Source organism: Pavona decussata, unplaced genomic scaffold (assembly GCF_977016875.1).
Source record: "Pavona decussata unplaced genomic scaffold, jaPavDecu1.1 SCAFFOLD_1, whole genome shotgun sequence".
Taxonomy (NCBI): Eukaryota; Metazoa; Cnidaria; class Anthozoa; order Scleractinia; family Agariciidae; genus Pavona; species Pavona decussata.
In genome coordinates, this window is record NW_028145425.1 from 1,053,925 (window position 1) to 1,070,849 (window position 16,925).

The 16,925-nt window shown below is 40.6% G+C and overlaps 1 protein-coding gene across 1 annotated transcript; it reads right to left on the minus strand.

Annotated features, from left to right (window-relative positions):
• Positions 1-10,415: 10,415 nt before the first annotated feature.
• On the minus strand, positions 10,416-16,925 carry LOC146490147 (uncharacterized). Its single transcript, XM_085107308.1, has 3 exons — positions 16,792-16,925; positions 12,949-13,240; positions 10,416-11,216 (listed from the first exon to the last, which is right to left on the minus strand). The coding sequence occupies exons 1-3, from the start codon at positions 16,923-16,925 to the stop codon at positions 10,416-10,418; spliced, it is 1,227 nt and encodes a 408-aa protein (XP_084963434.1).

Below are 16,925 nucleotides of genomic sequence, written 5' to 3' on the forward strand. Positions count from 1 at the left end.
TTTGCCAGCTTGTTCCCGTCGTCTGCACAGAAAGCAATTTTTGGGGACAAGTTTTTCTTTTCATGGCACGATGCTGATAACCGATCAGATAATCTTTCGCTGCGTCGATGAACTCTGCATGGGGCGCTTATATGGTTACTGTGGGCGTTAACTTGACTTGCCGAACAACTTGAAGAGAAGATATCGCCAAGCACTTAATCGACAACTCTTTCCACTAGATTTCAGACGTCCTAATTTTTACTAAACGAAGACGGCAATCTGGTGAATAACAACATTGTCGAGAGTTAACTTTAATTATGTCGCGATGACGAGAGTTGACGAGAGCTGTCGAGAGTTATCGAGCGCGTACGGTAGTTGTCTTTTGATGGCAAGAGCTGGCAAGAAATGGTGAGATTTAGAGAAAGTTCACGAAAAATTAACCAGAGTTGAAGAGGTTAGACGAGAGGTAGCGATAGTTGAAGCCGATGAGCGATTCGGTGAATGAGAGTTGATGAGAGCCAACGAGAGCTAGTGATCGTTCATCAACGAGAGCTAGACCGTTCGAGTGAAAGTTGACGAAAATTTATGACGATTGATAAGACTTGTTGACAGTTTATCGTATTGGCTAGAGCTGACTAGAGGAAGCGGTGTTGTCGAGAGTTAGCTAATGGCGACGAGAGTTTATCGAAAATCTAGGAACTCGAAAGTCACAAATGCAAAATAAACCTTAAAGGTGTTGGCACGAGAGTGAACGGAGGAGGTTCTTTCGAGCTATTTCGTACGTTCTAGCCGAATTTTAAACTGATCACAGAGTTTATCTTATATCAAATATTAACATAGTATATATAGTATCAGTTTCATTTGACACGATCGATTGATTTGTATTTCGGAAATGAGTAACTACTGCTCATGGCCATGCTTATGCGCCACCTATGTTGACTGCATGGAGCATTCTGATGAGAGTGACTCGTCCATATAATAATTGGCTTAGTTGGTCATGCTCATTTTGAGTTGAGAGAACGTCGAGTACACATACTTTAGCGTATGGGACATCTTTGCCAACATTGTCAAAAAATCATTTAGTCGAAGTTATAACAGAGACCGCCACGAGAGGCAAAGTTGCTAGAATCACTCACAGAAATAACAAGAGGAGAGTTTAACGATGAATGTCGCCTTCCCGGAAGTAGAAACTGACGAAGACGATGAAAAGACAGAAGAGAAGAAAATGGAGATGACGAAGAAGAAGATGAAAGCATGGTAGTGATGACGAAGATGACGACGAAATCCGTGGAGAATGATTTCGAGTCTGACGGCAATGTTCCTTGGGAAAATCTGCGAGCAGAAAGTGAGAGATGCTCTAAGTCCAAGTTATATATGTGAAACAAGTGGAACGGTTTCCGAACAAGTGTGCATCTAAAGCGGTTGCTAATGCCAAAGCGTTGAATGTTCTATTACCGGCTCATAGGCGAAGGTTGCGAAGGCTGTACATACACTATCTTAAGCGGTTTCGTCATCTCAGGCGTGATCCTGTGCATCAAGAAGTCATGAACACCCTTCGCCGCTTCATGGACGAGGAATCTTTGGATTACGAAGAAGCTGCGGAAGCAGCCGTGGACGAACGGAAATTTTTTTTGAACAGACCCTTTGAGAGGAATCAAGTCCCTGATGAAGAAGAAGAACAACAACAACAACAATAAAAAGAAGACAGAAACTAAGAGGACGAAGAAACTTAGAAATGACGCCCGTTTGACGAAAAACGAACGTGAATAAAAGAAGTGGGGCGTTGGGTTTCCAACACATGGACAAGGAACGCACTCTCTTGTGAACGTGGAGCACGCCCGAGTTTCAAAATGCTGTAACGAAACGCTACACTCGGATATTTCCTCGTATGGAATTCACAAGTGAACTGGACAACGATGATCGCATCGTGAAGTTTGTCTCCGGTGGTCCCAAAAACTATGGCTACCAGACTCATAAGGGAAAAGTGGAATGCAGAGTCCGTGGCTTCCGACTTAACAGTTAGGGAAAAGCCAAGATGAATTATGGCATCATGCGGGGCAATGTTTTAAACGAAATCACAACTTCTCTGAGGAAACCCCGCCAGACCCAAATCGTAAAATCCAATAAGATTTGGCGGGATTCCAAGACCTATGATCCTTATACCTTTCCCGATTGCAAGTGTTATCAATTGGTCTATGACAAGCGAATCATTGTTCCCACCAACTTCAAGACTTTCCCGTAGGGTTACCAGAAAGTCATAGACTGAATTGCTCAAGTGAACAAGGTCATTGTAAGCCACAGACTTGTGAAATATTTTGTTTTCCTTTCGATGTTACTATTAAAGAGATTTTTTTCTAAAAATTTTGCGTGTTTTTTCTGACTTCTTAATCCCTGTAACGTCATCATCTCAATGACTTTAGACTCAGGGGTGACGTCATTGATGACGAGGTATATGCCCAATTTATTTTAAGGGGTACTCCGTTTTCCTAAATAGCATAAAGGTATACCCCCTGCATGACTGGCATAAAGGGATACACCCATCCCTTGTCTCTCAGGGATAAGCCCCATCCCCCGTGACCATGGTTAATAAATACGTAGAAGCTTCTAAAGCGAAATCAATTCTCAGCTGGAAGGAACGTTAGAAACACTACACAAAATAGTTGTTTCCAGGAGGTAAGAATTTATTAACGAAAGTATATGTGCGTCTTGACAAAAAGCTAAGTAGTTAGCGTGTCGGGCGGTAACCAATCCGTTCCGATTTAATTTAGAAATTCAGCTTTTGTGTAAGTCGGTCTCTTGTCAGTAAGAGTGTAGCAACACGTTTCACAGTGTAATGCTTTGATTTTTTGTGTAAGTCGGACGCTGGTCAGTAAGACTGCAGCAAAACGTCCCGCCTTGTCAATTTAAGGATTTTTTTCCTATTAAACTTTTGTTAATGGTTTAATTCGGGAGGGGACCGGGCACAAATCAATCCACTTCCAGTATTGCGTGTCCCTCTTGCATGACTCTTTTTCCGGTCGTCACGTCTTCTCATCAGCCTTTCATTAATGTGCAATTAATATCTGACTCCGCCCATCGATATAGTTACCTGTCCATCATTTTTATGCTTATTTATCGGTTGCTGTGGTAACTCACTTTGATGAGTACCTGTCAAATCTGGTCTTATCTAACTGATATTACTACTGTTCCATTTAGTCACGAGCATCTGTGCTATTTGTATACATATTACACTTAAAATTGCTGTTATTGTTGCTATTATCGTTATACAGCTATTCCAATTAACGTTGTCGGATCAAAGCTTAAAGCTTAAAGAAATCTTCAAAGAGGCTGCCACCTCATCCACTTGATATCCTAACATTTCTTACATCTGGACGGACGACGCATAGCTCATTTTGATGAACTTATTCATCAATCCACAGAATCTTGAGCTCTTATCTTACAGTTTTATACTTTGATCCGACAACGTTAATTGAAATAGCTATATACCTCTAGCACACTCAAAGGAGAACGCTAACTGGGGACACCTTATCTATAAGGCTAATATAATACTATAATATCTATGATACTAATAAAATACTAATAAAACCTCGAGGAATTCTTACTTATATACAGTGTTGTTTAAAACAAGTACATTACTAATACCAACAATGACAAAAAAACTAATTCAGTGTCTCGGAGAAAGCAGTGTTTGGATTGTTCGTCAAACAGATCACTAAGACAAGGCGGCTTCTTGAAAATAGATGAAGTGACAGAAGATCTCACAAGAGCATTTAACTTGAATCGGATCAAATAGTCCATGAGCCAAGTTCTGAAAAGTGGCTAGAAATTGATTTTCGTTGCACCCCCCACGGGACATGGTGACTTTGGTACCAAATTAAAGCTTGCAGCCTGTATTTTACAAATCTGCTTGTTGCCAATTATGTAACCTGTGCTTAAGCAAGATATGTGACTATTTCCATAGGGGGGTGGGCTGGGGGATATTGCTTCCTGCAAATTCCACACAACATAAAATGATTCATAATTCTGCTGAAACTCAACCAATTTTATTCAAATTTTCTGTGTATACATTTTACACCATTCCCAACAATGTTTGATATTTGTCATGCATTTTCATGTTTCCACGGAAACAGTTGCCACGGAGATCATTGAAGAAATGCAGATTTTTACTTTTCTGGCCAATTCATTATCAAAACTTCGATTAATTAGAAGACATCTATAAATTTTTGTCAAAACATTCCCATTATGCAGATAATAGACTCTCTTGAATGGAGAAGCTTTTATTATTATCTTTTCGACAGGATTTAAAGGTACGCAGGGCACCCATAGTTAAGACGTATGGGGTAGTAAGGAAGGATGACTTTGCTGAAACTATGGAAATTCATATCCTGCCAACCACTGGTCAATATCTCACCAAATATGCATCAGTTATGCACCACACTTAGAATATCAACTTGGACACCTCAGAATTAACTGACTTGTTGTCATGGTAACGGTTGCTAGGGATGTCTAAATACCTCACGAAGCTGCTTTTAAGGCATATTTCTTAAAGGATAACTACTCAGAACATTAAATAACCACTTCCAACTTGCTAAAGATCTCACATTTAAGTCAACATGTAATATTATTTAGTCATAAAACAATCTTTATCCAAGCAATGCTTGTGAACTTAAATTCGTTCAACACTAAATTGCATTAATTGCATAAGCAAGAATAACAGTCACAGCAGTGTGTAAAAAAAACTAGGGCTGAACTATATGAATTTTTAAAAACGCTAAACGAATGTTAATACTCATGCACATCTTCCTCATTGTCCTCATCTTTATCTTTGTCTTCATCTTCCTGTTCCAAAGAACGCTTTGCACAGAAGGGACCAAGTTGTCAATCATTTAGTTGCCATCCTTGGCCATTTGGATTTTGATCTTCAAAAGACCTTTGTACGGAATTCATCTACAGATAGGCTAGATTGTTAGCACACTTTATGTATTGTTTAAGAGCTTCTTTTGTTGTAGGAAGCTGATAAGCCTGCATATTCGTGCTTTTGCAGAACATCATATCTGATCTCACTTATTCCTTCTTTGCCACGGTCACTGTACAATGGATGTACACGAAATGCTCTACCTTTGCAATCCCTTCACCTCCTGGTGGCACTTCTTCACCGATGTCCTCAAGTTTGTCTCTCACGTCTTGTTTTTCCATCACCATCGCCTTTCTTCTTTCCTTTCCCATGCCAACGAAGGCTGTCACTTGGCACACTGATGAGGTGAGATCTGCATCGTGTTCCACTGATCGATGATATGCATGCTGAGATAATTATTTGTCTGATGGAAACACGCTAGAACTTCGATATCAGTATCTGATGAGCTTATGGCAACTGATGTGTGCCTACAGGACGAGGCATGATACGCATGCAAAATTAATTAAATGTCAGCGTCTTCTGGCTCCTCCAGAGCTGCAAGGCTACACTGGGCACAATCTTTTCAGCAACAACTTCAATTTTCGTACAGTTGTTTGCATAAGAAACATGGAGGATACGTGCTCCAGCCTCCTCGTCATACGTGCTAGTTAACAACTCATGTATGAGAAAGTGCATTAGCCTGGTTTGGTTAGTCCCATTTGACATAAACGTCTTCTACTGGCGAGGGCAGGGCTGCTGGCAACTGCTTATGGCAAGAAGGACTTACCTGTCTCTACCTCGTTTACTTCTTTCAGTGTTCTTAATTGACAAATCAGAATGCTGATCAGCAAGGAAGTCCACCCTTGTTGCCGTCCCTGTAAGCGCCAAGATTTCTGTTAGAAGCATCCCTGCCAGGTGTACAAAGCGATCGGGCACACTTTAGTGTTATCATTTGCAGCATTGTCATGGCATCCATGATGACAGCCGTTGTGTTAGGCGGTATCCTTGTCAAGCACTCTACTCCATCTTTTAGACGTTTCGAGAATACTGCCTGGTTACTTTTAGCCAGCGAACCATCTCACGTTGCAAGAGACCATGGAGTGAAGAAAATCTGCGAGCCAGCGAGCCAAAGTGTGAGCCACGTGAGTCATGTGAGCCGTGCGATCCATGCGAGTCACGCGAGTCATGCGAGCCACAGTACAAATGTTAAGAATAATTATTTGTTATATTTACCTTCACATGAGAACAAGAACAAGAGCAGTTGGGTATTTTTAAAGGGAAAGTGTATGTAAGTGTATGCACAACTGTCACCCTCACTAATTTGCCATCAGATGAACCGAATGCTCCATGTTCAAGCTACCTCCTCTTCTCTTATGCTATATCTACGGGCTTTAATCCTTACGTTTTAGCTTACTTCGCCACTCGACATGCTATCATTGCCATCACCTTTTTGTTCTAACGACTCTAGAACCCTCTCTGCGCTAAGGGAAACCGTTCACAAACACTTCACAACCGACGCCAAATGTTTTGATTCGAAAGAATAGTGACTCGCAGAATACATCGGGGAAAGGGAGGCGGAGCTAAGGTCCCCTCCCCTTCGCCGATTACTTAACTCGGCGCCTCACGGCGTACGGCCCGAGTACAAAGAACGCGAAGAATTTGATAACGCGACCAAAAACTTAACTCGTGCCACCTGAGTACAAAAAGCGAGACCGAGAACTTAACTCGTGGCCCAAAGTCTTATCTCTAGGCCCACTGCGACCCCCCCCCCCTTCCCCCCCAAAAAAGAATAAATTTGATAACGTGACCGAAAACTTAACTCGTGCCGCCATACGGCCCGAGTAAGAAATTCGTCCAAAATGTTCTCATGCGAATGTAAATAAAACAAATAAAAATTCTTAACATTTGTACTGTGGCTCGCATGACTCCCATGACTCACGTGACTCGCATAGCTCGCACGGTGGCTCGCAACGCTCTCTGGCTCGCAGATTTTGCGGACCCGAGACCATGGGGAGAGACCAAGTTCCTGTTTTAGTAGCTCATCATCATCATCATCATCATACTCCAGGCTATCTTCAGCAACGTACCCCGACAGCAACATACCTGTCGGTATGTCGGTACATCGTCAAATGGTTTGAATGGGTCGCACCAGTTTCGCACAACTTCCATCACTTTCCTAACATCTGCCTCTTCTCATTGCATGAGGTACAGCCAGTTTCCTTATGCACTTTATCCTGATCTCTATCCATGAATACCATCACTCTGCACTTGTCTGAGCCATTAACATCCATCTTTGAGCTACACCTTTCCATATTAATACTGAATCCTATTATACCACCCTTCGTCTTTGTGTTTCTGTTGAGGGCCTGCTCGATGGTTTGGTCAACTGGTAGCTGAGAGAAACCATGGGATGTCGACCTCTGAACGACAAAATTTTAATCTGCCAGTAGCTGAAGTGCCTCAGGGTGTATATCCTAAAGTAGACCGGTAAGTAGTGGGCAAAGTAGGTGTGGTCATAGGCAAAAAAAACATTGGACAGAATCTAGGTGGAGTTTCCAGTTGCCTTCCGCCTTGCTAGCACAAAAGAAATTCGTCAGCGTTGGTGCTATTTCTTCCATTGGACCATAAAGAAGGAAGACCCTCAGGAACTCTGGATTTGACTGTAGCTTATCAAACGTCTCTGTATCAAATGATCTGCGGATCTCCCTCAAGGAACTTACGGGCATAGTTGATGGGCTCATCATGCTTCTGGCGCCACGTGCCAAACCCCGGCCCTATCACTGCAACCGATGCATTGCTTCAAAGACGATCTAAATCAAAGCACAAAGATTTTTTTTTATTATTCACTCAGTGAATCATAGAAAATTCTTCTATGCAAAAAAGTGACGAGGGGATGGGTGTCAATGGGATCAGAACTTCTCGCACCTTGTACTCCCACTTTCTCTCCTGTCTGTTGTGGTTCCCATCATAATATGCTTGTTCTTTTGCAAACTAGTGCACAATGTTGCAATTTTTGTTGCTATTTTTCCGGCTGGTGCAACCTTGAGAATCCCTCTTTTCGTTCTGTCTTCTCCCACATCCCTTATATTTCCAACACCCATAGGCTTGAAAAAAGCTATTTTCTTACCTTATGTGTATGCACAGCCTCGGTGTAATGTCCTCCTTCTAGTAACCCAGCTACAGAACCAGAGCCGACAATATACCACTTCGAACGGGCATATCAGCAAGGCCAACATCCCCAAACCGTTTGCCAATGGCTGCTACGGAGGCGCAGATTGTGTGGAAGGAGCCTGGCCGAACTACCTGACATCTAAACTGCTCCTCCAAATGACTTCAAGTGGTTTTGCGAAAATTGCTTGATCAAGGATTAGTTTAAAAGAAGGTTGTGTATTTTCGAATGAAATACAGTCATTAAGTATTGATATATAACGTTTGAAAATATATAAACTTTTAAATGTGTTCTTATTTCAAAAAAGGGTTAAGAATTAAATTCAGTAACTAGAAATGGAAGACAGTATGAGTCACAACTTGCCAAACTGAACTAAGATAACTCGTTGTAAAATGGCCGTAGACATTTTTCCAGTTGTTGTTGATAAAATTTGCCATAACAGACTTGAGAACTCGATATACATTCAAAAGAGATATTAATGACATTCGCAAATTCACTGTTGCTAATTAAGCAAGATTCTTTTATAAAAAAAGAAAATTACATGTGGAACTGTTCACTGAAACATGAGATCTTTATCAAATTGCAAGTGGTTGTGCGCCTTCCTTGCACTGAGGCCTGTGCAAAGCGTTTTTTGCAACAGAAAGTTGAAGACTTTGAGAGGAAGATGTCCATAAGTATTAACATTTGTTTAGCTTTTTTGAAATTCATGTGGTTCAGCCCTAGTTTCTTTAACAGACTGCTGTGACGGTTATTCTTGCTTACAGCAATTGATGCAATTTAGTGCTGAATGATTAAGTTCACAAGCATTGTATGGATAATGACATTTACAAGTTCCTGGTTGCTAAGCTAGATTGTTTTACGACGAAAGAATTTTACGTGTTAGGATTGTTTACTGAACTGTGAGATATTTGGCAAGTTGGAAGTGGTTATTTAATGTTCTGAGTAGTTTTCCTTTGAAAAATATGCCTTGAAAGCAACTTCATGAGGTATTTAGACATCCCTAGCAACCGTTACCATGACAACAAGTCAGCTAATTCTGAGGTGTCCAAGTTGATATTCTAAGTGTGGTGCATAACTGATGCATATTTGGTGAGATATTGACCAGTGGTTGGCAGGATATGAATTTCCATAGTTTCAGCAAAGTCATCCTTCCTTACTACCCCATACGTCTTAACTATGGGTGCCCTGCGTACCTTTAAATCCTGTCGAAAAGATAATAATAAAAGCTTCTCCATTCAAGAGAGTCTATTATCTGCATAATGGGAATGTTTTGACCAAAATTTATGGATGTCTTCTAATTAATCGAAGTTTTGATAATGAATTGGCCAGAAAAGTAAAAATCTGCATTTCTTCAATGATCTCCGTGGCAACTGTTTCCGTGGAAACATGAAAATGCATGTCACATATCAAACATCGTTGGGAATGGTGTAGATTGTATACACAGAAAATTTGAATGAAATTGGTCGAGTTTCAGCAGAATTATGAATCATTTTATGTTGTGTTGAATTCGCAGGGAGCAATATCCCCCAGCCCACCGCCTTATGGAAATAGTCACATATCTTGCTTAAGCACAGGTTACGTAATTGGCAACAAGTAAATTTGTAAAATACAGGCCGCAAGCTTTAATTTGATACCAAAATCACTATGTACCGTGGGGGGTGCAACGAAAGTCATTTTTTTAGTCCTTGGCTCATGGACTAAAAGGACCCATCAGTAGCTTATGCTATGTTTCCCATATGAAATGGTGCAGTTAAAAGGAAGGAACAGTTGAGAGGGGAAAGACTCATTATAAACGGATATCAGTCCTCGTCAGAGGCAGCAGTGATTCTGCAAACACATGACAATTTAACGAGCTTCGATACCGCTCTTGAGGGACCATACCCCACTTTTTCAACAGGTTATATGGTAGTCTTTTCTGATAGCAATCGATGTGAAGGGTAGGTCATTTGTTGTTTATGGATTGAATTTTGTCAAGATTGAAAATGAATTTTGGTAAAGTCGATATTACCATGACGACGATAAACAAAAAACTCGAAATCAGTAAAACGTAAATTTTGCGCGTTCCAGATTTGAATTAGAAAAACTAATACCAAAATCTCGAGCTTTGTATGGCACATGGGAAGCAAAATATACAGAAAATAAAAATGTTTGTATCTTTGGTTTTAAATAAATGGCAAAATCATTTCAAACCATTGCGTTTGTATGCTAATTATAAACGTAAATAGAACGAAAAATAGTCAATGCTTCCAAAAAATGACTTGAAAATATTGAATTGAAAAATGTGCCTTGTAGTTATTCAGTGTTTGATGCCACCAATGTCTCGTTGATTTTCTCCGTTGCGAGATTGAGAATGAGTCTCTTTTTAATTGACATCTATAATCTGCCAAGCCAGAACTGAGTGGTAGAACTAACCGATGAGGTGCAGCGAAAGACAGGGTTTGTTGTAGCGTAGAAACCAAAATTATCTTCGTCGTATATTCCTCCACCCAAGTCACAACCCCGCGATGGGCCAAACGAACTATCCAGATGAAGGGTTATACCGGAGTTGTAGCCACACACCACTGTGCAGTTGGAGCACTGGGTTCCACGAACGTTGACAAACTCTGACAACAGGCAACCTCCGCACGTTTTCTCTAAAAAGTCCAAACTTTGTAATGATACTCTCCAGTAATCACAGTAGTCCACTCCATCTGTTGGAAAATTACATGTGGCTCGCCAGTGAGTGGAGGCATTCCGGATGGACTTCATACGGGACATTGACAGGCGGTAGTTGTTCCATTCGGGTGCATCTTGGTTGATTGGCATATCGTAGAGATAGAAGGGTTTTCTCTTGAACGCGTTATTATTTTGCAAGGAGTGAGACTGCATCAGGGTCCACGCGAAACCATGCTCAGAACTAAAGTCGCAGAACACTGGAAATGAAATGTTTTGATTGTCCACAATGTTGTAGATGCCATTAGCTTTCACCTTGTTAAAGATCATGACGTCTTTACAGGATTGGGGAGGCAGCGTGATTTGGCACCTGTGTCCAGTGTATCCCGGAGGACATGCGCATTTGAATCTTCTTTTGCTGACGTCACATACTTCGCGACATGTGCCACCATTTTGACAAGGCGTTGTCTCGCAACAAAAGTTGTGACAGATTGGCTCAGAGCAGGGCTGACGAGGAACGCCCTACGAAACAAATCAATGTTTTATTGGTGGAAAATTGTTAATTTCAGTTCACTAAAACTCAACGCAATATATGCATGTATAAGAAGAAACTTAAAATTTTCGGAGTTGCGAAGAAGGAACAGGTTGTGATGTGCAATGATCTCAACTCTATAGAGCACATTTTCGTCGATCTAGAAGCCTAAAACGGCTGAACGTCATTATAGCTCATTGTTATGAAACTATAAAATTATCCAACCTGGAAGGTCGAGGTGAGCGGCAGTTTGTTTTTCTCTCTTGTTTCAGCTAGCAATAAATAAAAATTCTTTGAGATGTGAAACTTTTCAAAACTTTTCATTAACTTATGCCTTTTATTTTCACAGAGACTCCTCGTCTCTTGAGTGATCAATTAAATTCTCTCTTCAGTTGCCTCTCTTGTGTTCGCCCATAAATTTCTCCTTGAGGTCTTAAAAAATAGAGCCTGCTGCTGTTGCTTCTGCATAATAAACGGCGTTGGTTGATACTAATTATTTAACACGCACTTCGATGTGACAAATTCGCTATTGATGCCACTGTTCAATCGTGATTCACGAGTATCACAGTAAAAACATTTTTCTAACACACTTTAAAATAACGTCATTATTGCTTAAAATTTCCTAGTTCTCACAAACAAGCACAGTAGGATGTTGCTGTTGATTTGGATAAATTAAGGCCCACGAATACGAACCAATCAAGTCTTAAATTAGACAATACGCACGCGTTTGGAAGTTGGAACAGGAGTCTTGAACCGTTGTTGGCTACAAAAGCACGCCACTTGAACTAAATCTCGTGTAGTCTTTAAACATTCACATTAAAGGTGATGCTATATAAGACAGTATTTAACACAGTTTTTAACGCAACACAACGCACGGACAGCTTTATTGATGCAACGCGTCGCAATGGTTTTGAGAACAGATAAAAAATTTATAATGTGTAGCCGCTACAAATTGCCTGCAATGTTTAAACATTGTCTGCACGTTTTAATTTTTTTTGTTGCACGTTTGCAACACAATAATCAACCGCTTTTTAACTCTACGGTTCAACCGCAACAATAATTAATACTTGACTCAGTTTGCCGCTAAATATTGATTTTAACAGATAGCAGAGTTTTTGAAAGTCAAATTTTTCGGCAGTGAGTTTTTTGGCATTTTAAATGTACCTAGTTGTCTTGTTTTGATTCGCATTCTGCCGATGGGTACATTTTCTGGTGGCACATAGATTGTAGCTCAACAATTGTGATTTAGCATGCTAAATCGCCCTTTACCTCTACAGTACGACTACAACAATGGAAGCCAATAGTTACACAGCGTGCGAATTGTTTGGTACATCTTTCACAAATATTTCAGTAAGTCTGATATTGTTGCTAAAGCAGCGAATATTGCTGAAATAAAATCTTTCTATTTACACTAAGACAGTACAGTGCAGGTGTAAGTTTCTAATTAATTTGCTTGAAGTAGCCGGGTTGATGCACGATCACAGAAAACCGACACTGACTAATACAAAACACTGTAACAATCGATTATATTTGCGCTTTCTGGTTAAAACGCGAGAAAGTAAAAAAAAAAAAAACAAAAACGAAAAACAAAACAAAAACAAAGAAAAACCAAATCAAAGCAAGAAAAAAATACCGTCGCGCACTAAATCAATTCCGCTTAACATACTGTAAGTAAACAGTTCCAAATCAAGATACAATACTGACAGTATATTACAATTTTACCTTCTCGTTATTGTAACTCCTTACTGGCTCGTAGTATTTGACTCCTTCCTTTGCTTTCAGAGCCTCTGGCGCCAGTTTTGTGCTCGCGTCGTTCAGCTCACAATTCCCAGTCTTTTTCACCTCGTTGAAGTTGAAGGAAAGACATTGGCATTTTTTCAAGCACGTGTTGAAACATTCCTCCCAGATCGAAAAGTTCAAAGTTTCAAAGACATATCCTTCAAGACCAAAATTTTGTTTGGTGTCGGTAGAAAGAGAGAGGGACTTTTTCTCACACATTTCATTTGTGCATTGGCTGATGGAAGAGGAAATGGAAAACAGTAACAAGAGTAACGATTTTAGATAGCTTCTGCTGGTGAGATCCATCTTTTAGTTTTCCTTTTGTACGTGTTGTTGCTCGCTACACTTCAGCTTGGGTGCTGCATCAACATTCACTCGATGAAATGACGAGAACAGGTGTACAATTTAGGTGAAAACACTTTTTCCAGCTGCCATTCTCTAACTGTAAATGTCAGCGGGCTTTATCCACCAGAGGACAAATGGTAATTTTGTTTAAAAATTGTTCCAGTTAGGGATTTGTTTGTGATACGAAACGTTAAAACCCTAATAGGACATCATGTGGTTATCTACCCCAATGAGAAGTGGGATTGGAGAGCGTGCGAGCTCCCTCATCATGTTTTATGTTCCTCGTCTCAGAATTGGGGCCAATTTAGTTTCCTCTATATTTGTAGTGGTTTTACTATTGTTAAATAATAAAAATACGTGCTTTTTCGCAGTAAACGTTTCAACATTATTTTTTTTTTGTTGTTGTTGTTTTGTTTTTTCAACAGTTTGCTCTTTATTCGAGTTACTTTAATCATTGGAATTTTAAAATTATTCTCGGGTTTTGCGGTCGAGGTAAGAATGACACGCAATAGCCAAGAACAAGGCAAGTACAACCATAGACAAGAACACTTGTTTCTGGAATCTTTCCATCCAAGACCACAACTCCGTTAACGAACATATACATTTTCCAGAGGTTATTTATTTATAGCCGCATCCCTGAGGAGACAGGCGGCAAAAAAGAACCGTAAATTATGCAAACATGCCTGTTCCAAACCGGTGAGGGTAAAAGGAGGAATAAGTTTGCGGAATGGCATGTGGCATGGCGTGAGGAATGGCATAATTATGCAAAATCAGAAAATAATTTTGCATAATCAGGGCTGGAGACCGCAAGCGTGGGGTTCGCGCGTCCCCATGTGTTGTACCATAAAATCTATTTTTAGAAAAAATTGCAATACACGCAAATTTGCGTGGGGCTACTACTTTATATGGAGAGAAAGTCCAGTTCGGTTTCGACCAAATTACATAATTTTTAGATACTTTAAATGTGAAAATAACATTTTATTAGTTATAACCCTGTGCATGTTTAAGTTCCACCGTCTAACCTTACTAAAGTACAGATGTAAACTAAAGCATTGGGGACAACTCCAGGAAATTCTCTTGACTGAGTAGAAAACATTCAAACTTTACAGTATAAATATAAAAATATTTTTCGCAAAATTATGCTGATATACATAAACTTAAATTTTATTCGAGAATTCAGTTTCAACCATTTATTTCAAATCAGGATTCGAATTGGTTAGTCCTTGAGGAGACGAGCTAAGGCCATCATCTCAAGTGTTTTCTACGCGCTCACTGGCATTAATATTCGGCGCTTCCACCAAATTTTGTAATCTGTCATTTTACGAGTGAATATGGTTTTACCAAAGCTTAATAAGCCGGACATAGTTAAGTATAAAAAACTTTTAATGCCGAGTGCCTGTGAAACAGGTAATGGTTAAACAAGTCAGGGATTACCGAGTGAAAGGTTAAAAAGAATTCAGTTTATTGGCAGAAATTACGTAGTCAAGCTAAAAGCTGTCGAATTGAGCAGATTTCTTTCGCAGATCAGTGTTAAATTTTTCAACATCGATCAGAAGTGAATTTCTCCATTACTTCTTTTTTGCCGAAAAGCTCTCACTGCTTCTTTTGACGGCTGTTGGCTTACAGCTTTCATTAAGTATTACATGTACATGTACGACTTGAGATTAATGTTCATTCCTCTGTAGTCTGACGCGGCCAAGAGACTCTTTAGAGACCTTCAGAATTTATAGGCAAACTCGTTGAGCATCGCACCCAAAGTCCCGTTCGCAACGGAGGGCCAGACTGCTAACATGTTGAATTTGCGAACGGGACTTTAGGCGCGATGCTCAACGAGTTTGTCTGTAAATTCTGAGGGTCTCTGAAGAGTCTCTTGGCCGAGATGAAACGCCGCTCAGCCAAGCCACGAATATTTCACAAGTATCAGAAAATTTATCATTTTAAACGCTTTTGGTGCATATTAAACAAAAGAGCTGTACTGTCTTAGTGTAAATAGAAAGATTTTATTTGCAATATTCGCTGCTTTAACAACAATATCAGACTTACTGAAAATTTGCGGAAGATATACCAAAAAATTCGCACGCTATAGGGGTGTACATACTTTCACATATTATGTGATTGTTTCAAGATACAGAACGAGTAAAATTTCGCCAACTTTGCAATATGTAAATTACAGTAAAAAAAATTATATATTACAAATCGAAACTTCGCCGTTGTACAACAGCGAAGTGAATGCCCCTGTTTATAAAAGTGACTGAAATGTCGCCGTTGTACAACGGCGAAATAAACCGTCTGTATAATAGAAGACATCGATATCTCGCCGTTGATCATCGGCGAAGCCAACCGTCTGTATAATAGAAGACATCGATATCTCGCCGTAGATCAACGGCGAAGCCAACCGTCTGTATAATAGAAGGCATCGATATCTCGCCGTAGATCAGCGGCGAACCGAACCGTCTGTATAATAGAAGACATCGGTATCTCGCCGTTGATCATCGGCGAAGTCAACCGTCTGTATAATAGAAGACATCGATATCTCGCCGTAGATCAACGGAGAAGCGAACCGTCTGTATAATAGAAGACATCGATATCTCGCCGTTGATCATCGGCGAAGTCAACCGTCTGTATAATAGAAGACATCGGTATCTCGCCGTTGATCATCGGCGAAGCCAACTGTCTGTATAATAGAAGACATCGGTATCTCGCCGTTGATCATCGGCGAAGTCAACCGTCTGTATAGTAGAGGACATTGGTATCTCGCCGTTGATCATCGGCGAAGTCAACCGTCTGTATAGTAGAGGACATCGTTATCTCGCCGTTGATCATCGGCGAAGTCAATCGTCTGTATAAAAGAAGACATCGGTATCTCGCCGTTGATCATCGGCGAAGTCAACCGTCTGTATAGTAGAGGACATTGGTATCTCGCCGTTGATCATCGGCGAAGTCAACCGTCTGTATAGTAGAGGACATCGTTATCTCGCCGTTGATCATCGGCGAAGTCAACCGTCTGTATAATAGAAGACATCGGTATCTCGCCGTTGATCATCGGCGAAGTCAACCGTCTGTATAGTAGAGGACATTGGTATCTCGCCGTTGATCATCGGCGAAGTCAACCGTCTGTATAGTAGAGGACATCGGTATCTCGCCGTTGATCATCGGCGAAGTCAACCGTCTGTATAATAGAAGACATCGGTATCTTGCCGTTGATCATCGGCGAAGCCAACCGTCTGCATGTATAATAGAAGACATCGGTATTTCGCCGTTTCCGGATCATCGGCGAAGCCAACCGTCTGTATAATAGAAGACATCGGTATCTCGCCGTTGATCATCGGCGAAGTCAACCGTCTGTATAGTAGAGGACATTGGTATCTCGCCGTTGATCATCGGCGAAGTCAACCGTCTGTATATATAGTAGAGGACATCGGTATCTCGCCTGGTTCTCACCAGGGAATGCTCTTATTGGACGTAAAGTTGAAGTTGAATTCAACCGTGAAAATGGCAATGGCACTATCGAATACCTGGGCTTGATTAAGGGCACCATTGTTGCATGGATTAACCTCGAAGGTTATTTGATACAT